The following is a 23,803-nucleotide window of genomic DNA, read 5'->3' as shown; positions in this document are numbered from 1 at the left end:
CCGTAATAGAGGTAGGAAGTTTGTCACTAACCTTCCTAATTGATCTTACTGTGTACGAACCATCACCTGTTAACAGAGACCTACATTGATCACCTCCCGGAGTTAAACGAATACTAGAGATGTCACTAGTTAGTGCTTGCACATCCGGACCTAGTCCAACATCAGGAGGGCGATACTTCCAATTCCAAGAGATGGTTGCTCCTAAAATTCGGTCAGCATAGAACACCTTTTCCTAGTTTCAAGCTCAAACAGGTGAGGAAATTTGTCTTTTAAGATCCCAGAACCTGCCCATGGGTCATACCAGAATAATGTTTCCTTTCCGCCCTTTATCACTTGTTTAAACAAGTCGTGAACTCCCAGACCGTACTTTAACAGGTCCTCTTTAATACGCCCAATGTTGATCCACACCCCACTGCCCATCTGTCGAGATAAGTAATCAAAGGGCTTATTCGACAGATTGTGGATCCCATGGATTATCCAGGCCCAAAGAGAGTTTTTTTCGTTTTTTAACCGCCACCACCATTTCACAAGTAACCCATAGTTTAAAGATTGTATCGATCCTACACCCAATCCACCGTCACTTTTGTCCGCCCTGACATTATCCCAAGATACCCAGTGTATCTTATTTCGATCATCACAGCCACCCCATAAGAAAGTTCTCCATCTCGTCTATTACACCTTTCGGGGCCTTAAATAATGATAAGTAGTAGGTGGGCAAATTACCCAGAACTGACTTTATTAACGTTAATCTGCCACCAAATGAGAGGGTTTTTGCCTTCCATAGAGAAAGTTTGGATTGGAATTTCATAATTATGGGCTTCCAATTTCTTATGAGATTCATATTGGCTCCCACCGTCAAGTATACACCGCCCTTCCACATATGCCGACTGGACATCATCGATTATCCCACCAATGATAGTCCTCATACGAGTGGAAAGTAACTTGCTTATAATCTTACTTAGACATCCAATCAGGCTTATCGGACGAAAATCATTCAATGACAGTGGGTCCTTAGACTTAGGAGCAAGCGTGATGAAGGACGAGTTACACCCACGAGATAGTGATCCAAACTCTTCAAAATGCCTCACAAAATTCACCACGTCTTATTTAATAATGTTCCAGAATTTTTTAAAAAACTTGAAAGTGAAACCATCGGGGCCTGGGGATTTCTCGCTACCACATTGCCAAATAGCAGCTTTGACCTCCTCCATACTAAATGGAGATTCAATTCTGATGGCGTCCATCATTGAGATAGTTTTGAACATCGGGTTGACGAGTTTAGGTCTAGAAACATGATCTTCGGTGAATTTCTTCTCGTAGAATTTATAAACTTCCTCTTTAATCTCATTAACGTCGGAAGTCCAACGCCCATTAATTGTAATACCATGCAGAAAATTCCTCCTGTATTTGTATTTGCTGTTGATGTAACCATGAAAAAAAGTACTATTTTTGTCCCCATCAACTATCCATTTAATTCTTGCTTTCTGTTTTAAATCCATAGCCTTCAACCGCTTTAGCTCCATTATCCTTTTTAACCCAATGTTCTAATTATTCACCTCCCCAGCAGTGAGTGGTCTGGATTCCGCAAGCTTCTCTAAATCCCTAACCATATTCTTTGCTTCTGTAAGTTCCTTCCCTTCTTTTTGGCTCACATCTTTCCTCCATTTCTTAACAGAATCCTTTAAAAATCTTAACTTGGCAGCCAAATACATATCTGGAGTACCATATCCCACAAACCGGTTCCAAGCATCAATTACAACCTGATCAAAATCCTCACTTAATAACCATGAATTGAATAGTTTAAACGGAATCGGCCCAAAGTCAGTTACAGCAGTAAGTAGCGTGATAGGGCTGTGGTCTGATAACTCCCTCGGGTGGGCCGTCACTACACAGAGGGGAAAATAATTGAGATATCTTGAACAAACCAAAAATTTGTCAAGCTTACTGAGTTTAGCATCCGCGCGACTTATAAACGTATATTTTCCCCACCCATGTTGAATTCCTTTAAATCCGCCTCCTGAATGAATCTGTTAAAGGCAAGAGCACTGGAAGGGCAAAACTTTGAGTTACATCTCTCACCTGGATTTCTAACAACATTAAAATCCCTAAACATAACCCACATTCCTGGCTTTTCATTTTTTATTTCTATTAGTTCTTTCCATAACTGCTTTTTATCCGACAAGGATTGCGGACCATAGACATTAACCATGTTCAGGTTTTCCGCGATATTCTTACATTTACCAATTACAACAAGAAAGTGACGGTTCTTTAGCACCTCTAATTTTTGAAAGACCTTGGTATCCCATATGGAGATGATACCTCCGGATCGCCCATTGGAGTCGACACGATCATAATCATAATCATTTGAATCCCAACATCCTTTTACATTGATATTTGTGAAGTCAGAAATCTGAGTTTCTTGTAACCCAACAAAAGTAGCTTTGTGATGAGTCTTCAACCTTTTTACCCAATTCACCTTCTCGTCTTCACCCACACCCCTTACATTCAGTGATATGCTTCATTGCTTATAGTTGCAATCACCCCTTCCACCCACAACCTCGGCCAGAATTTGATTATCGGCCTCATTTAGTTTTATAAAGCTTTTTGATTAATATAATTTTCATTTCAAATATATATTTTTTTTACTTTTTAATGCATTGTACTTTCTCAAAGAGTTTCTTTTGATAACTATGTGTGTATTATGGCATCATACTTTATTTGTAATTGTCTTGACACAATAGTGAAGAAAATGTCCAAATTACCCTTCGTGGGTCGTGCTTAGCATGACCCTCCAACGTATCGAGAGCAAATATAAACATCCACCGATTCATAATGTTCCTATAACGCCATGTAAACTGCCTAAAGACTGACGCAATGTACCATTGTTCTACACCGTTTCATGTTCACCTTTACTTTGCACACCAAAACATCTACCGATTGAGTTGTATATTTGACCTCTAATCGCACGTACTTTTTAAAGACGATCTAATCTCAATTTCTTAACTTTAATAGTAATGTACTTTCATTTCTTTACCAATAACACATTTTTTTCTTTACTATTAAAGGCAATGTACATAAAACTCTTCACCCATAATAGCAATGTATTTTAATTTCTTCAAAGATTTTTTCAATAATGGTGAACGAAATGTCAATATTACCCTCCATAGGTCGTGCTTAGCACGGGCCTCAAAACATACATAGTGTATATATATATATATATATATATATATATATACTGTAGCCTTCACCACTGAAGATTCTTAGTCGCAAACTGCACTATGAAAATTGCTAAACCCCTCTACATGTATTTTCCGACGGAGAGAGAGTGAACATTAATGGCATGAATGAAGAAACTCGCTGAGTAATGCCAAAACAAGTCTGATGCGATTGATTATCTAATAATGAGACTAAGTGACTTTAAAGGAAAAGCATAGCTGAACACCTCCAATATGACTGTGAGTCGTCAAAGAGAGATATCACTCATTTTTAGTGATCATTTACTTGTTCTGTTGTCAGAACAACCAAACATCCAAGTGAAGTGTGATCTATACCTATGAGCGTTCGTCTGAATTGACCTGTTAGACTACTTGTCGTCATTAATAATGCTATAAAATCATAGGAAATTTCTTTAGACACATATATGGCTACCCTTTGATAAAGGAACCCGAGACTTTGATTCGGAATCAAATTTTTGAAAATCTTTTACATAAGATATGATAAACCAAGTCACAAACTTTCAAATCAATTACTATGGTTTTATGTATCTGTTGACAAATCTTTTATCTTGAATCTTCAAAAGTTAAACTATCAATATGATTAAATCATATATGTCCTTATTCCAGCAATGATCACAAAGGGGGAAATTGTTGAAAAATGTTTTTGTATGTGACCAACACTGAAATAAGACGAACTGTTTTTATATTATCTAACAAATATTATCAGTTATTTCAGGTTGCATGAATTCGTGATCAAACGGAAAATACGAATATACGTGAATGAAGGAAAACGCAAAGATAAGAAAATTTAGTTGTGCGACTGAAGAGTTTCAAATTTATATATATATATATATATATATATATATATATATATATATATATATATATATATATATATATATAATATTTGTGTGAAATAGTCAACCAAGCAAATGAGATTAGGAAGCAAATCCATGCCACGTTTTTCCTACTACAACTTGCAAACTAGCTACTACTTCCCCATTTCTTTGATCATTGAAGCTAGAAGATATTTTGTTTCCATATGTATATACTAGTGTATGTATTGTAAGTATGTGTGTGTTCATTTTTCCTTTGTAATACCTCCAGCAACATCACCAAACAAACCCACTCTAAACCTGAAGAACACCAAGATCAACAAGGTAAATGAAGAACACCATCAACCATCTTCATCAAATGTTCTTCATCAAACTTTAAGATCATCATCTTCACCACCATCATCACCTTCTATCAAACTCCTTCCAACCTCAAAATACTCTCCAAACACCCTCCAAATACCCTCCTTAAACCATCTCCAAAAACCCTTTTAAATCACCTCAACCATCACCACCTTGTTGTTTTTCGAGATCAGAATCTGCAAGTGAGAAAATAAAAAAGTGGACACAACACAACCAAGATACGACTAGCGAGACTTTCACCACAAATTCTTCAGAACCTTACCTACATCTAGGAATTTTATTGGATGATTTTGACCTAGGGAAACCCACAAAGAGACGTGAGAGAGAATTGGCTATCCAGAGAGATTTCTGCTTCCGACTTCAAAATCTTCAATTCAGAAAATAAAAAAACTGGGAACCACTCAGCCAAGATTCTACTAGGGTGATTTTCACCACAAATTCTTCATAACCTTACCTACATCTAGGAATTTTCATGGACAATTTTGACCATGGGAAAACCCAAAGAGACGGGAGAGAGAATTGTCTATCCAGAGAGATCTACTCCGAAAATCTACACTCAGCACCACCAAAAGCTCCTTCAACATCACCATCATTGCTGCCTTACACCACCAAAACTACAACCTTATTCCACCCCCTACTACCCTCTAAATACCCACTCCAACCTCATCAAATCTCCTCAAAACACCTTATACCCGTATACAAATACATGACCCATGTACTTTGCATTGTTTTGTAAACAACCCATTTTACATGAAAATGAACTTTGTGTTACTTATCAAACACCGGATTGAACTATGAACCAATAAAGACACAGTTTATTAAGATCCAGTCCAACCCTAAGCCAGTTCAATCATTTATTTAACGAATCTACTTAATAGACCAGTCGTTCCATCAATCCAGTTCTAAACCAATTAAGTCTATTCATTGACGAATCTACTTGATATATATTTATATATTTATATATTTTATTATAGCTTTAGGTCATTTAAATACAATCATTTATATTACTTATAGCTTTGCATCATTTAAATACGGTCATTTATATTACTTATACCTTTACGTCATTTAAAAACAGTCATTTATATTATTTATTGCTTTACGTCATTTAAGTATAGGTATTTATATTATTATAGCTTTCAGTCATTTATAGCTTTCATATTTATATTTATTCCGCAATTCTCAATCTTTATATATCCGCATCTTATACCTTTAATTTATATATTTGTCACACAGTAACTGGTGTAACACCCTGAGATTCAGGTGCATTTCTTTCATCCTTGTTCTTTATTGAATTTTCATGTTTAGTCCTTGAGTGGAGGAAGTGTAGCAAGTGAGTACACTGGGCGTACCATAGGGGTACGCTGCGCATACTCACGCGCTTAATTTGGACGTGGAGTTGCCAAGGTACGCTAGGCGTACCTAGAGTTACGCCGGGCGTACCCAGCCCAGGTGCAAAAACCCTAATCCTCCTTGTGCACTTTTTAAAGGGTGTTATGGCTCATTCCTTTGCCTCCATATCAGTGAGTGAAACCCTAAAAGAGAGCCCCATCGTTCTTAGAGTGAGAGAGTGTTGATTTGAGCTTGTTGGTGCTTTAGTGGCTTGGTGAAGAAGGAGGAAAGGAGATCTTGGAGGCTAAAGCTTGAGGTGCCATTTTGGATCTGAGATCTACAGAGGAAAGAGCTACTCTTGGAGGTATAAAGTTCAAAACTTTCCTCTTCTTTTGGTTCTTGTTGTATGTGTCCTTTTAGGGCTAAAAACCCCAAAGGTGGAGACTTTATGAGTGTAAAGTGCTCCATGGTCCGAGATCTGTCCCTTTTCAGTGTTATTAGTGATGTAGAGCCATAAAGTTCCCATCTTGGATGTTACTTTGGAGTCATGCCTGTGTTTTAAGCCTTATAGAGTTGACGGTTGGATCATTTTGGGAGTTAGTGACTTGTTCAGCCATGCAAAGGCTTAAAGTCATCAACTTTATGGATTAAGGGGCTTAGAAGGGGTCAGATCTAAAATATGGACGTAGGTCTTAAATGTTTAAGACCTCAAGAGCAAATGGGCTGAAGCAGGGGAGTACGTCGGGTGTAATCCTTAGTGTGCGTCGCGTACTGGGTGGCGCTCCCCGATTCTGTGGTGCAGCCGGGTACGCCCAGCATACACATTTGGTATGCGTAGCGTAACCCGGAGAGTTAACTTTTGGGTGACTTTTAGGGTATGGTCTAATGTGGGGCCTTTGAGTTATGAGAGGGGTAAAATGGTCTTTTACCCTTCTGAGAGTGTCATAAGAGAACATAGTCTAGCCTTTGAAGGTTATATTAAATAGAGTATTATTTTCATATGGTTAGGCAGAGGCTAGACCAGCGTTACCGAGTCAGAGATTTACTGAGATACCCGAGGTGAGTCTTCTCACTATACTTTACGTAGTGTGGTAATAGAGTTAAGAGACAGAGTATTATAGAGTTATATGCCAGTGTGATTGCATCTTATTATGTGTTGTGATTTATGTGATATGTGATATGCATGATTCAGAGTTACAGAGTTGGGACTTTCGGGTCCCTAGAGTTAGGGCCAGAGGGCCCACAGAGAGTTGGGGCTGGAGGGCCCCACTGAGACACATTGACCAGATGGTCAACAGAGTTACTGCCTCGAGTGGTTATTATGTGATTAGTGTGGTATTTTGGGGAACTCACTAAGCTTATGCTTACAGTGTTCAGTGTTATGTGTTTCAGGTACCAGTGATGACTGCAGGAAGGCGCCGGCTTGATTCATACACACATATGAGATTGGATGTATTTTGATCTTGGGAGACATTTGTGATTTAAAAACATGATGTTATGACATTTTATGAATGAATGGTTTTAATTAAAATGTGTTTTTCAAATGTGAAAAATTGTTTTAATTTTTACGGTGTTATAAGTTGGTATCAAAGCCTAGGTTTGAGGGATTCAGGTGCACCTTCGGGCGTATCTGAACTCAAACCAAGGATTTGAGAAAATTTTGATAATAAAACAAGTTTTCAAAAGAAGAACTTGCGAGACAAACAGAGCAGAGTCGTGTGTACGAACAGCCAGCGCCCGAACGGTGATTTCCCAAAATACCATTATTATAAGTGTTATGAGATATGATGTGATATGTTATCTGATGAGCTATGATATGCATGCTAGAGTAGACTAGGTATTCTTTTTAGGACTAGAGTGGCCTGATATATGATGCCTGAGTCTAGGAGTCTTGCTGCTATGAATATTTCAGAGTGGTTAGGTAGCAGCGAGGAGATTGTGAGAGATCTGTTTGCGAGTATCATATGATTAGAGAGAGTAGAGTGCTTGGGATTTGGGACTCTGGGAGGAGGACTTGGGGTGGATGCTGATGCGGTGTGGACGGTAGTATTGGGCCCGTACTACCGAAGACACCGGGTCAGTGCACAGTCCAAGTAAGAATCCTTGGAGTACCAAGGAACAAGTAGGATGGAGTGCTCGAGTGTGAGTATACTCGAGCGAGTCCCTAATATTATTCTTGTATTGTATTTCAGAGAGAGATATCATGGTTGGGACTCGCTACACGCCAGGGACCAGTGATACGAGGGATGAGGAGATCCGTAGGATCATCCAGGAGGAGGTGGCTGCGGCCATCAGTGCAGAGATACCAAAGATGTCCGGGTCTATCAAGACCACGTTGATAGAGACATTTGATGAGAAGTACGCTGCTCTTTCTGAGGCTGCTGTTGCTGCAGCTACTGCAGCTATAGCTGCGACGAGGCCGCAGGGTGGTGATGCGTTGCTGTTCTGAGAGTTCAGCAACACAAAACCACCGGAGTTTGACGGGACCTAGGACCCGATTGCGGAGATGAGATGGATTTCAAACATAGATGGGTGTTTCTTTACTTGCTCATCTCCTGAGCATTTGAGAGTCTAATTCGCGCTGAACCAGCTTCGCTTGGGAGCGAAGGACTGGTGGAAATTTGTGACGGCGCATTATACGCTTGCTGAGCTTGCAGCAGTGACCTGGGAGAGGTTCACTCCTATGTTCCGAGATGAGTATGTTCCCCAGGTGGAGAGGGAGCGTTTGGCCCAGGAGTTTCTGACCCTCAAGCAGGGTACTGAGTCTGTTATGGTGATTACGAGGATGTTTCATGAGAGGGCGATGTTTTGCCCAAAGCACTTGTCCTTCGAGCAGGCACGTATGAGTCGATATTTGAGCATTCTAATGAGGGACATACATGAGTTCGTGGCGAAATCGACGTACCGGACGTTTGCCGAGCTTCAGGCAAATGCATGGAAGAGGGAGATAGAGCAGGAGACTCAGGCTAGGGAGGAGGCTGAGTCTTAGGGGAGGGATCGGCGACCGGTGCAGTCTCAGCCGGTAGCCAAGCGGGCCAAGCCTGCCGATTCGAGATCAGGGAGCCATAGGGGCCGCACTTGGGGCAAGTGCGGCAAGAGCCACGACGGAGTGTGCAGAGTAGGGTCTTGCTACAAATGTGGCAAGGAGGGGCATATGGCCAAGGACTGCCCCAAGGGGTTTGCATTATGTTTTCACTGCAACCAGACCGGACACCAGAAGGCAGAGTGTCCGTAGTTGTGGGGATCAGCACAGGGAGCACCTCAGGGATCTTCCCCTGCCACCATCAGAGCTACCGAGAGTAGGCCAGTGAAGGCTGAGGCGCCGAGGGCACGAGGGAGAGCCTTTCAGTTTACCGCGGAAGAGGTCCGCACAGCGCCCGATTTCGTGGCTGGTATGTATTCTTTCGTGTATTTATTTTGATGTTGAGATATTGTGCTTATATTATGTTATGCGTAGGTACTTTTCTTGTGAATTCTATACCTGCCTTGGTGTTATTTGACTCGGGTGCGAGTTGGTCTTTTGTATCTTTGGCTTTTAGTCAGCATATCAGTGTTAGTCGTGAGGCATTGAGTCGGCCTCTGAGAGTTTCCATAGCTGACGAGAGGGTGATATATGCCACGGAGGTGATCCGTGGGTGCATATTCGAGTTTTTCGGTGTTAAGTTCCCGATTGATTTGGTTCCTATTGCGATGGGTGATGTCTGTGTCATTGTGGGCATGGACTGGTTGAGCAGATTCGGTGCGATTATCGACTGCGAGCGACAGCTGGTGACCATACGAGATCCTAGTGGGGGAGTTCTTACAGTGTACGGCGAGGGTACACGTTCTGTGTCAGCGTTTTGTTCGGTCGCTAGAGTGAGGCAGTGTCTACAGCAGGGCTGTAAGGGCTTTGTGGCGTATGTGATGGATACGCGGGTTGATTCAGAGAGACTAGGGTCAGTTGAGGAGGTTCCGATAGTGCGTGAGTTCCCGGATGTATTTTCATAGGAGTTTTCGGGTGTGCCTCCCATGAGGCAAGTGGAGTTCAGTATCGATTTAGTTCCGGGGGCTGTGCCTATTGCCAAGGTGCCCTATCGCCTTGCACCTCCAGAGATGCAAGAGTTATCCTCGCAGCTTCAGGAGCTGTTGGGAAAGGGGTTTATTTGGCCGAGCAGCTTACCATGGGGAGCGCCTATCCTTTTTGTCAAGAAGAAGGATGGTTCACACCGGATGTGCATTGATTACCCGGAGTTGAACAAGCTGACGGTCAAGAACCGTTACCCGTTGCCAAGGATCGATGATTTGTTCGATCAGTTGCAGGGAGCATCTTGGTTCTCCAAGATCAATTTGAGATCGGGGTATCATCAGGTAAGGGTGCGAGATGAGGATATCCAGAAGACAGCGTTCAGGACTCGTTATGGGCATTATGAGTTTGTGGTGATGCCTTTCGGACTCACCAATGACCCGGCAGTGTTCATGGATCTCATGAACAGAGTGTGCAGGTCGATGTTGGATCGGTCGGTGATCGTGTTCATCGACGATATTTTGGTGTATTCGAGATCCAGAGAGTAGCATGAGGAGCATCTGAGGGAGATCCTCAGAGTTCTGAGATCGGAGAGGCTTTATGCCAAATTCTCCAAGTGTGATTTCTGGTTGCGAGAGGTCCAGTTCCTAGGGCACCTTGTTAACCAGAAGGGGATTTTGGTCGACCCGGCGAAAGTGGAGGCAGTGATTAGTTGGGAGGTGCCGAGGACACCGTTTGAGATCAGGAGTTTCTTGGGGCTGGCAGGCTATTATCGGAGATTTATTAGGGATTTCTCCAAGATCGTCGTGCCACTCACCAGGTTAACCTGGAAGGGTGTCGCTTTTTCGTGGGGACCAGAGCAGCATACCTCCTTTGAGACGCTTCGCCAGAGGTTATGTGAAGCCCCGGTGTTAGCCCTCCCGGAGGGGATGGAGGACTTTGTGGTGTATTGTGATGCGTCGATCTTGGGATTGGGAGCGGTGCTAATGCAGAGAGGGCATGTGATAGCATACGCATCGAGGCAGCTGAATCCTCATGAGTCGAGGTATCCCACCCACGATCTTGAGTTGGGGGCGGTGGTGTTCGCCCTCAAGATTTGGCGTCACTATCTGTACGGGGTTCGGTGTACGATATACACGGACCACAAGAGCCTGAAGTATTTGATGGATCAGCCCAACCTAAACATGCGACAGAGGAGTTGGTTGGACGTGGTCAAGGATTATGATTGTGAGATCCTGTACCACCCGGGCAAGGCTAATGTTGTAGCCGATACACTGAGCCGCAGGGCGGAGAGCACCCCGTTGCGAGATGTATGTTTGAGATTGACCGTGATAGCTCCAGTGTTGGACACCATTCGTGGGGCATAGGCTGAGGCTGTGCAGCCTGAGATGCAGAAGAAAGAGCGAGTTGTTGGGTTGGTATCGGAGTTTGTTACTGATCGTCGGGGGCTTATGACATTTCAAGGGCATATCTGGGTACCATTTGTGGGAGGGAAGCATACCATTTTGATGGAAGAGGCTCATCGGTCGAAATTCTCGATCCATCCTGGGGCCACTAAGATGTATTTTGATCTGAGGAGAGAGTATTGGTGGCCCTGTATGAAGAGGGATGTCACGTGGTTTGTTGAGAGGTGCTTAACCTGCCGTAGGGTTAAGGCTGAGCACCAGAGACCTCATGGTAAGTTGCAGCCGTTGGAGGTTCCTGAATGGAAGTGGGAACAAATTACGATGGATTTATCACCAAATTGCCAAGGACTGCTAGGGGAGTCGATGCAATTTGGGTGATTGTGGACAAGTTGACAAAGAGCGCTCACTTCCTTGCTATCAGTGAGAGCTCTTCCGTAGAGAGGTTAGCAGAGATGTACGTGAGGGAAGTGGTATCATGGCATGGAGTGCCGATATCGATTGTCTCAGACCGAGATGTACGTTTCACTTCCAGATTCTGGAAGAAGTTTCACGAGGAGTTGGGTACTAGGCTGCATTTTAGTACCGCATATCACCCCCAGACTGACGGACAGAGTGAGCGGACGATTCAGACGCTCGAGGACATGCTCCGGGCATGTGTGGTGGATTTCGGGGGGAGTTGGGACATGTATTTGCCCTTGGCAGAGTTTTCCTACAACAACAGCCATCATTCGAGCATTGGTATGCCACCCTTTGAGCTGTTGTATGGGAGGAGGTGTCGGACACCAATTTGCTGGGGAGAGGTCGGGCAGCGTGTTATGAGTAGTACGGAGATTGTGCTGCAGACGACTGAGCAGATACAGTAGGTCAGGCAGAGGTTATTGACCGCTCAGAGTCGTTAGAAGAGTTATGCGGACAGGCGCTGGTCCGAGCTCGAGTTCCAGGTCGGCGACCTTGTTCTCCTGAAGGTCTCTCCTTGGAAAGGAGTGATCCGATTCAGGAAGAGGGGCAAGTTGGGTCCCCATTATATCGGTCCTTTTCGGGTGGTTGCAAGGGTAGGAAGGGTAGCCTACCGGTTGGAGCTACTTGCAGAGTTAGGTCAGATCCATGACACTTTCCACGTGTCGCAATTGCAGAAGTGTACAGCCGATGAGTCGGCAGTGGTACCATTGGAGGATATTCAGGTGAATGTGAGCCTAAATTATGCTGAGAGACCGATGGCAATCAGAGATCGGAAGATCAAAGTTTTGAGGAACAAGGAGTTACCTTTGGTTTTGGTTCAGTGGCAACATCGGAAGGGGTCCGAGATGACTTGGGAGTCAGAGTCGGAGATGCGAGGCCAGCATCCAGAGTTGTTTGAGGAATGAGACTTCGAGGGCGAAGTCTAGTTCTAGTGGGGGAGAATTGTAACACCCGGAGATTCAGGTGCATTTCTTTCATCCTTGTTCTTTATTGAATTGTCATGTTTAGACCTTGAGTGGAGGATGTGTAGCAAGTGAGTACGCTAGGCGTACCAGAGGGGTACGTTGCGCGTACTCACGCGCTTAATTTGGACGCGGAGTCGCCAAGGTACGCTGGGCGTACCTAGAGTTACGCCGGGCGTACCCGGCCTAGGTGCAAAAACCCTAATCCTCCTTGTGCACTATTTAAAGGGTGTTATGGCTCATTCCTTAGCCTCCATATCAGTGAGTGAAACCCAAAAAGAGAGCCCCATCGTTCTTAGAGTGAGAGAGTGTTGATTTGAGCTTGTTGGTGCTTTAGTGGCTTGGTGAAGAATGAGGAAAGGAGATCTTCGAGGCTAAAGCTTGAGGTGCCATTTTGGATCTGAGATCTACAGAGGAAAGAGCTACTCTTGTAGGTATAAAGTTCAAAACTTTCCTCTTCTTTTGGTTGTTGTTGTATGTGTCCTTTTAGAGCTAAAAACCCCAAAGGTGGAGACTTTATGAGTGTAAAATGTTCCATGGTCCGAGATCTGTCCCTTTTCACTGTTATTAGTGTTGAGTTTTGAGCATTCTAACACTCCTAAGTGTACATGCAACCCTAAATACCTTGGATCTATGTTTTCTCTATTATACATGCAATTATGAACATCTAAGGTATTATCCTAATCTTGGATACAAAACAATGAATATAACAAGATAGAATACATACCTCTTTATGTAGAAAGTCTTCATGAAGCTTGAGTGCCTAGTGCCCCAAGTGTGACACCTTAAATGGTTCACACAACACCAAATACACTTGGAATAACTTGAGAGAAACTTGAACACTCCATGAAATCGTTTAGCCCTCACACACACACACATAGTGCACGATTTCTTGAGCCATGGGATTCTTTTATATGGTGGCTATTAGGGTTACACCATGTAAGTCATGACTTTACCCATTCCTTATGCTCCATGGATTTTAACCTCCATGGAGTATCCATGGGTCACCCCATGGACTTAGTCCAATATAAGGAATCTAGGATCACAAGCCCACATATATAAGAATGAATGATTTAAACAATCAACCCATATATTTAATTACTCTCCTTTTGATCACTTAATTAATTCCAAATTAATTGTTGATCAATACTAATTAAATAACCTTATTAATATATTAAAAATTATAATATATTAACAAACCTTAAGTGTTATTTCTCTCATTTAGTCTATCCAAATGCATGATGCCATGTAACCCAAATGGACCATGCCGGGTCGGGTCAAGTCTTACCAATTATAGTTATGGACTTAGACATTCATCCAACAGTCTCCCACTTGGATAAGTCTAAAACTATTATTGCGTATGACTTCAAGAACTGACTGGCAATCGTAGCTCTCAAAAGCTTCTATCGAACTTTGACCTTGTAGATGAACTCTGACCTTTGTCAATGACTTGTCCATTAGATAAGGGATCATATATTCCTCCATTCTAGATATCATATGGATTGAGACATGGATTATAATCATTCTCTCTGTCCATTTGTTGTTTCCCGATTTCCGATTTATAACGATTGACTAATTGAACAAATCAAATCAGTCCAGGCCCGACCGAGCACTTCCATTTGTCATCATCAAATCATCGATGGGCCCACATATATCGCTTTTTTCCCGAAGGTAAAAGGAATGGATAAACTTCGACTCATATGGCTTGTTCTACTACTTGTTGAATCATACACAAAGGCACGTTTTATAACACCGAGTTACCAAATGCGTTTTCGTGCAATCAATGTACAACCAACTCATAGTAATAACTCATATATCTAGGTTTTGAAAAATATAATATATTATCGTCTCATGATCACTCGTGATAAAATCCATGAAGTGATTCCAATGAGCGTGTGTTGAATCCAATACTCAAAACTTATGATCACTCATGAGTGTTGTAGCACTTTGTCCAACATCTTAGACCACTACAAGCCAACCCATGACAGTCTTGATTCATATCTACTTCCAACATATGACCGACTGTGGATGGTTTGAATAACTTAGTCATTCCGGAAGAATAACCTAGTTTATTCTGGAAGTCAAAACATGCAAAATGAAACACAAGAATAATTGAATCCAATATGGTATCCAAACCTATGAACATAAATAAAACACCTTTTATTTATCACCATATGATTACACATTATTCATTGTATATTGTTTCAGCTATCAACTTTATTCTTGAATTTAAAACAATAGTTGCCACATGCTCTAAGCATGTATACTATGTTTTCTAAACACTAGTCATGTCATACACCAAGTATGCATACTATGTTTGTCTATGATCTTTACTTTGTGAAATAGATCAATTGAACATAACTCCAATGATCCTCTTTTCACAGTCCCAAATCCTTACTGCAAATGCAAAAATTCCAAATTCATGAGATTTACTGAAATCTGTTAGATTCTAAACTTATATGCATTGATCCTCTTGTAATGATTATGCACAAAGTCACAAGGATTTGACAACAAACATTACAAAGTATTCCAAAGGAGATCAACTCCTTGGAAACATCCTTCTTGCATTAAGTTTCCTTAATCTTACATAGATTGAAAATTCTAACATTGAAACATTTCCAGATTCATTTTGACTATCACTTCTGAACAAGAATTGCCTCCCTACAGATTATGTCAATATGGTCCTTCCAGAATTATCACTATACTTCCAACTGTCCTTGAGCACCCAATCTTTGGTGAACCTTAGATTGTCCTCGACAATTGATTAATCCTTTTAGTCATATCCAATTCTAGACCTTTTCCCTTCTTAATGCCCCAGGCATTTAGAAAATTTTAAAAAGGATGAATATAGCACATGTAATCGATCCTATATCCGAAGCATATGGGACATGATTTTTTTTCATGATGTCTCACATAAAGACTAAACCAGTCTTTTGCTATAACATTTCCATTTCTATTTTCCAGTTTCTCATAATTCAGATTATGAAAAGGGATGCCATAATCATAATTGAATTTTAGAACGCAAATAATGGACCCATTTACAGAATTTTCTTATGTTGAGCCATTCCAACATGAAATTCATATATATATATATATATATATATATATATATATATATATATATATATATATATATCCTTGACTAAATACGATTAAAACCTCAATCTAAGCTTTTAGATTTGAGATGAAGTATAATTTACTCTCCCTTATTTATAGCAAAACAACTCTTTCCCAATTGAAACCTTTTTTTTTCTATAATTAACATAGTAACTTGCAATACTTATCGTAATTATCATGCTCCCACTAACATGATGATTATTAGCATGACACTTATGCTCCCACTACCTTTGACATGTACTCAGAAATCAGCTGACTTTCTTACCAAAGTTCAGATTTCTGATACTAGATTGTTTTGATAAAACTTTATCAAAATCATACACCTTCCCTTAGATAGCTCATAGGTGTGTCTAAACAATTATGAAGAGGGATGTCGTAATCATAATGGTTAGACCTTTTTGCCACTTCTCACAAGTCCAGGTTAGTGTGCTGGTTAACCACACACGCTCTACTAATGGCTTTGAGAATGCATATATCGCAATTGCTATCTAGCTAAAATCTACTTAGTGAAAGTGTTTCCTCACCATCATTTTCATGAATCGGAGAGAAACCTTATGACACTTAGATTTTTATGGTGTATGAGTTCCTACACATATGAATTTGTCAAAACCATAATCACAAGACAAGGATAATGACAAATCCAAACTCATATGGATTGAACTCAGTCTTAATTTCTTGCCACCTGGCAGCTCAAGGGCCTGTCATTGCTTCCAAGTTGTTGTGCAACCAATTGAGAACTCTAAAAACTCATATGCAAAGCCAACTTTAACTGGAATGGGCACAAAATATGTCAACATGATAGGTTATAAACCTCACGTCGTGTGCTAGTGAAGAACTTCAGGTTTTATTCTTGATTAGTTCTTGAGACTTTCAAGACTTTTAAGACTCCCACTGTCCTCTTGACCTATAAGACTCCCTTGTCAAACATCCAAGAGATAATGCGGATTCTAATTAAGACAAACACTTCACATAATTGGCCTTAGTTGGTCTTTGTTTTATCCAAAACATCACAACTTACCAATTTCAAATGTACAAGAGTAGGAAACTTTTACTCTTACATTTTACAAGTGTTTTAAACCTTCTTTAAGACATGTCACTCAAATTACAATCTTGGAGTATGACTCTAAGACTTGTATTGGAACGAAGTATGACTCATCTTCTTGATTTAACCATTTCAACAATTCTAGATTCCTCTTCTTGGTCATAAGAATGCACTAAGATTTCCTTAGAGAACTAATTGTGCTATGGTTTCTTAATGATTAAGAAGATCACAAAACTGATACTAAAGTACTCTCCTATCTTTTCAGATTTGAGAAACTTTTATCCTTCTGCCTAATTTGATTCTTCTTATTCGCTCTACCATACATTGGAACCTTTTCCAATGTCTCAGAGTTACACTTAAGCTTGTAAGTATAATCATATTTACCGAGCTTTAGTAAACCATGATGAATAGTTTTATCGATCTTTTGTGGTGGACTTGACCAGTGCACAAGAATGTGTACTCGATCCCTTAGTCCTTCACTTGACTCACACATCCATGTGAACAAGTAGTTAGTCTTAATTTTTTTCAATGCTTGAAAGTTCTCATTCATCATGTTATACAACTTGCATGATTCCAAGTTTCTATCTAACTGAAACTTCTATGATGAGAATCTTTCTTTATTTGGTAAATTTAGACACTACCATAAATGAAAGAATCAAATTCACTTTCCAATATTTCTATCAGTGGAATCTTATAAGAAACAACTTTTCATAAATGCCATTGTAAGGATACTTAAAATAAATAAAATCAAAACCTTTTTCTTTTTATTTTAAAACTTTGCGGGAAACTTATCCTTACAATCCATATGAAAACCTTGTTGTTATCTATTCCTAAGCAATATAAATATCATAACTCTTAAGTAATAGCCCAAAATTCTGATCACCGAACCATGCGATTGAAATCCATCTTCGTGATCAGAATCAGCATGCACTTAATAGAGTTAGACAATGGACTTCACCTGAAGTAGAGCCAAACTTATTGACTTTAACATCCTTAGGTAAATTTGGCAGCTCCGCAACCAATGCCCCTTCCTTTGGAAATAGTTACCTATGGACCCTTGATAATGAGACTATCTCAGACTTAGCCTCTCTCTTTACCATTTTGTCAACCGAGTTGACTATGGCCGATCCCTTCCCATTGGAAAGAGAGAGCTTTACTGGATATCCAATGTCATTATTGTCAATGTCCACAAGTTTTCGGAAGTTGATCTTAGCAAATAGATAAGATCATTAAGGGTCTTGTCTTAGTCTGTTTCATAGGAGTCCCAAAGGAACTCACTATGTGACTTAGAAAGTAGTTGAGGCACCAACTTTCTCAACACTTTGACACCCAACTCTCCTGGCTTGTCAATATGTGACTACATCTCCAAGATGTGATCACACATAGACCTTTGCTTCCCAATAGGGCTTGAGTGACCTTAAAATTTTCAAGAACTTGTGGGTTAGGGATAATAATTGGAGGAGGTGAAAGAAGTATGATTTCCATGGGACATCATCTTCATTTAGGAAAGCTTGTTTCAAGAGATTTAGGAAGATCATAAATGTCTAAACCAGACATCTTTTTGGTAGATATTCAAGATAGTTGATTTAAAATCCTTAATATGACACCCAATATGAAATATTAAAGCCAATACCCAACAAACTATTTTATAACTTAGAAGAGGGATGCCGTAATCCAAGCTATAAAATATTCAAAGGTAGGTGAATGACGATTCACCAATTTGCACCAAGATAAACGAAATGTATTATTAGTTTTTAATTGGTTTTTGAAACTCCTAGATCTTTTGAGATTCATTGAACTTTTCAATGGCATGTTTCAATCTCGAGTGTGCCCTTCAGGTTTTGTGACAGGGATGCCGAGGATCAGAAAACAAGGTGTGAAGTAACCATGCAAATTACTTGGTACCCTTAAGTGTTTACCCCTCAATCGATGTGCCGGTTAACAACACACGCTCCATCGATACTATGATAAACATTAAGTTACCTTTTCCCTACCTTGTTAAATACGAGTTAGTGTGCCGGTTAACCACACACGCTCCACTAACCGACTTAAACAAAGTGCAAAGTGTAATTTCATGGATTAGCACCTTATTCACATTTTCCTAAGTAACTAAGATTGGGTATTTATAAGAGTTTAGTTACTTAGTATTTATCATTAATACTTTTAATGAAGGGAGAATTCTAGTCCTTGTCCTACCCGTTTGGCTAACGACCCTCCACCGGTCAAGGAAGCGGTGGGTGAGAGTGGACACCCATTAAACTGCCATTTTATAGGCAGTATCCTTATACCCTCCTTATAGACCGGCTTCGTGAATGAGGCCTACTAACGGTAATACTGACTTTACTCTTATACATATATATAAATATTATTAACTTATAATATTATAAAGTATAAGGGTTGAATTTTAACTTTTAAAATTCTAAGGGCTAACTTGGAATTAAAGTATTCATGGGGAAAACTTTACAAATTCCAAAACTTGAGGGAAAGTTTTGAAACTATTCAAAACTCTTGGATTTTCATAACTTATGAGTTTAATTAAAATTAACATTAATGAAGTGACTCTTGAACATCCATAACTTGTGGACAGGTTATGGAGTCATAAAACAATTTAATGAGGAAAAAGACTCTTCATTTTGTAACCTATGGCAACTTTTATGAGTTTTAAGATTCATAAATGTGACTTATAAGTTACATAAACACATTTTATGAACTTCTTTTAGATTAATTTGGATTAAAACCAACTATTACATAATTTTATTCATTAATCTAAATTCACTCATAAAACAAGGTAACACAAAAAACTTTTCTTGATCCATAACTTATTATTAAGTTATGGAATCGTTTAAAACATTAACACCAAATTTTGTTACTCCATAAAAACTTTGAATCAATTTTTTTTAAAACCTTTTCATATCCATAACTTATGGAGGTTTCAAAAAATAAAACTCTTTAGATCAAACTTTTAAAACTAATAAAATAATCATATCATTTTATCTTTTATTAAATTTGACCTAATTCAACTCATAAAGCAAATTATTCAAATTTTACAAATAATTAGTTTTTCACAAGAACAAGTAATTATCTTAAAATTTGACAAACTTCATGTTTTTTTTTTTCCTTTTTTTCAACTTTGAAAATAAAATATTTGCATCAATATAACAGAAAACAACCCGTGGCTCTGATACCACTGTTGAGTTTTGAGCATTCTAACACTCCTAAGTGTACATGCAACCCTAAATACCTTGGATCTATGTTTTCTCTATTATACATGCAATTATGAACATCCAAGTTATTATCCTAATCTAGCATACAAAACAATGAATATAACAAGATAAAATACATACCTCTTTATGTAGAAAGTCTTCATGAAGCTTGAGTGCCTAGTTCCCCAAGTGTGACACCTCAAATGGTTCACACAACACCAAATACACTTGGAATAACTTGAGAGAAACTTGAACACTCCATGAAATCGTTTAGCCCTCACACACACATAGTACACGATTTCTTGAGCCACGGGATTCTTTTATATGGTGGCTATTAGGGTTACACCGTGTAACTCATGACTTTACCCATTCCTTATGCTCCATGGATTTTAACCTCCATGGAGTATCCATGGGTCACCCCATGGACTTAGTCCAACATAAGGAATCTTGGATCACAAGCCCACATATATTAGAATGAATGATTTACACAATCAACCCATATATTTAATTAGTCTCCTTTTGATCACTTAATTAATTCCAAATTAATTATTGATCAATACTAATTAAATAACCTTATTAATATATTAGAACTTATAATATATTAACAAACCTTAAGTGTTATTTCTCTCATTTTAGTCTATCCAAATGCATGATGCCATGCAACCCAAATGGACCATGCCGGGTCGGGTCAAGCCTTACCAATTGTAGTTATGGACTTAGACATTAATCCAACAATTAGTTATGTAGAGCCATAAAGTTCCCATATTGGATGTTACTTTGGAGTCATGCATGTGTTTTAAGCCTTCTAGAGTTGAAGGCTGGATCATTTTGGGAGTTAGTGACTTGTTCAGCCATGCAAAGGCTGAAAGTCATCAACTATATGGATTAAGGGGCTTAGAAGGGGTCAGATCTAAAATATGGACGTAGGCGGAGGCTAGGCTAGCGTTACCGAGTTAGAGATTTACTGAGATACCCGAGGTGAGTCTTCTCACTATGCTTTACCTAGTGTGGTAATAGAGTTAAGAGACAGAGTATTATCGAGTTATATGCCAGTGTGATTGCATGTTATTATGTGTTGTGATTTATGTGATATGTGATATGCATGATTCAGAGTTAAAGAGTTGGGACTTTCGGGTCCCTAGAGTTAGGGCCAGAGGGCCCACAGAGAGTTAGGGCTGGAGGGCTCCACTGAGACACATTGACCAGAGGGTCAACAGAGTTACAGCCTCGAGTGGCTATTATGTGATTAGTGTGGTATTTTGGGGAACTCACTAAGCTTATGCTTACAATGTTCAGTGTTATGTGTTTAAAGTACCAGTGATGACTGCGGGAAGGCGCCGGCTTGATTCGTACACACATATGAGATTGGATGTATTTTGATCTTGGGAGACATTTGTGATTTAAAAACATGATGTTATGACATTTTATGAATGAATGGTTTTAATTAAAATGTGTTTTTCAAATGTGAAAAATTGTTTTAATTTTTACGGTGTTACAGCTGGTATCCGAGCCTTTATTCGTGGTGATCAAATCTTATAATCTCAACAGTTTCAATTAGGGTCTTGTTATTTTTAACGTATTTTGATTATACTATAGTTCCAATTAGGGTTTATGTTATTTTGTTCTTTATTGTATGTTACATTCAAAGTGTTATAACATAGATTCATTAGGTTGTATGTGCCCTTAAGTGTTAAGTGAAATTTCACAACCACAAAGTTTTTGTAACTTATAAAACCCATCACCGTGTTCACATAAGCGCACACAATCTTCGTATCATCAAAAACTTATATTTACATGTATAAAAATGTTTAATAATGTATAAAAAACCTATGTTTACATGTATAAAAATGTTTTTAAAGTTATATAACCACACATTTAAATGAAAAAAGTGCTTTGACAACGTTTCTTAAGGTGTAAAAATATATAAACGTTTTTCATGTATATTTTGGAACAGTTTACGAAGTGGTCATAATATTTTGGTTTTTATAGGAAAGTCTTAGTATTTTGGATTAGTTTAAGAAATAGTTACAAGTTAATTTGTTATCAACTGAACCAAGAAAAAATGTCAGAATGCAACCTTTTACCAGTTTTAGGATTTTTTGTGAAATAATAATAATAATAATAATAATAATAATAATAATAATAATTATTATTATTATTATTATTATAATAATAATAATAATAATAATAGTAATAATAATAATAATAATAATTTGAGACTATTTCATAAACCGACTCTAAATATTTGGACTTTTTTGGAGATTTCCCTATAAGATTTAGACTAATGAATATCTATTGTCAATATAAAAAAACAATAAAAAAAAATAATAAAAAATAAACTCAAATCAAACATTTAAATCGAACGATATCTGTCATAGTTGGACAAATCAAACTTTTATATAAACCAATTTCGAACGATGTTTTTCTCATAATCGATGTGTTGCATATATCATTAATTCGGTTGTGCAAGATGGACTATTTTGCATTGAATTTGTAAAAGATGCTTTCAAACAAATGATAAAAAAATTTATAGTTCTAGAAAATTCTCAATATCATAATTATATGAAGTTTTATGACGATACGAATGCCCTTTGGTAAGGTCCGATTTGGGACATAGGTGCTCTATGGAACTTCACTTGCAACCATTTGATAGGTGAGGACTAAATTCAAACAATAATGACTACGACTACAAATACCGACCACAACCAAGATGTTATATGTTTTATGTGGATGTATTAGTTGAATGTTTTATGTATTTTCAATATAAAAAAAAAATAGATCATTTTGGAAATTTATGCCTACTGTTCTTTAAGGCTTAAGCCTACTGTTTCTTTTTAAAAAAATGAAATAGACCAACCAAAAAACAAAAACCAAATGAAGTAAAGCCCAAATGCAATTGTTTTTTTATGAACCGGTTTATACGAACTGGTTTGCGAATTGGTTTACTTAAGATCACTGAAGAATCGGTTTGAGACCGTACTGATTTAGGCTTAAAGCGGTGTTAACTTGTTTAACTTGAAAAAACGCACCAATTTGTGCACCTTTAGCTTAAATACAATTAGACAACTCCACCACATAGATATACTCATAACATGGACCAGTCCAACACCTGGAGATGCCCAAAACTTGTATTTAAGTCAATATTTTCCAAATGGTCTACTTTATATTCAATATACTCCCGATAGAATTTGGTAGTTATGCTATGTAATCAAAATTCATCCTTTATAACAATTAAAGTCTCAACTTTTAAGTGAAAAAATAACAATGTTTTCCAAATTCCCGTCATACCTTAACTAAATTTTATATTGTATTCATTATCTATTTATAATTAATCAACCCACAATTATACAATTAAACATCTCAAGCTTACTTCTTTTGATGAAAATTTCACACTTAATAGTCATAAATTCTAACACTAAATTGTGGGTATTACAATCTACTTCTAATTCTATTTTGAAAATCAATCTCCCATTCCCTTTCTCTCTTCCCTTTCTCCATATTTCCTACATTTTTTTCATCCTGATTCCATTCTTTTCTTTGTTTAAAACTTGTCCCAACTTTTAGTATTAACATGAAAATTGTAGAAGAAACAATGGATTTCAAATCAATAGCCAAGAAATATGCCATCGTTGAAAGCATGGGCAAAGCCAAAAATTGTTTAGGGTGTTATATATATATATATATATATATATATATATATATATATATATATATATATATATAATTGAATTTTTGAGGGTGGGCAGGGGCCTACCCTGACTCATAGGTGGCTCCGCCCATGGTGGACGGCCGATTCACAACTCCATTGAAGCGAATTGATACAAAGAATGTTGAAAAATTGGTTTTACTAACTTTCACAAATTGTTTTTTC

General features: G+C 38.6%; 1 protein-coding gene across 1 annotated transcript; it reads right to left on the bottom strand.

Moving 5' to 3' along the window:
* Positions 1 to 1,544: 1,544 nt before the first annotated feature.
* On the bottom strand, positions 1,545 to 23,559 carry LOC145068259 (uncharacterized). Its single transcript, XM_079015215.1, has 3 exons — positions 23,366 to 23,559; positions 1,975 to 2,498; positions 1,545 to 1,885 (listed from the first exon to the last, which is right to left on the bottom strand). The coding sequence occupies exons 1-3, from the start codon at positions 23,557 to 23,559 to the stop codon at positions 1,545 to 1,547; spliced, it is 1,059 nt and encodes a 352-aa protein (XP_078871341.1).
* Between the last annotated feature and the right edge of the window lie 244 nt (positions 23,560 to 23,803).

This window comes from Lactuca serriola, chromosome 8, assembly GCF_051521515.1.
Source record: "Lactuca serriola cultivar US96UC23 chromosome 8, Lser_US96UC23_V15, whole genome shotgun sequence".
In the NCBI taxonomy this organism is placed as follows: Eukaryota; Viridiplantae; Streptophyta; class Magnoliopsida; order Asterales; family Asteraceae; genus Lactuca; species Lactuca serriola.
This window is presented reverse-complemented; position numbering and strand designations above follow the sequence as displayed.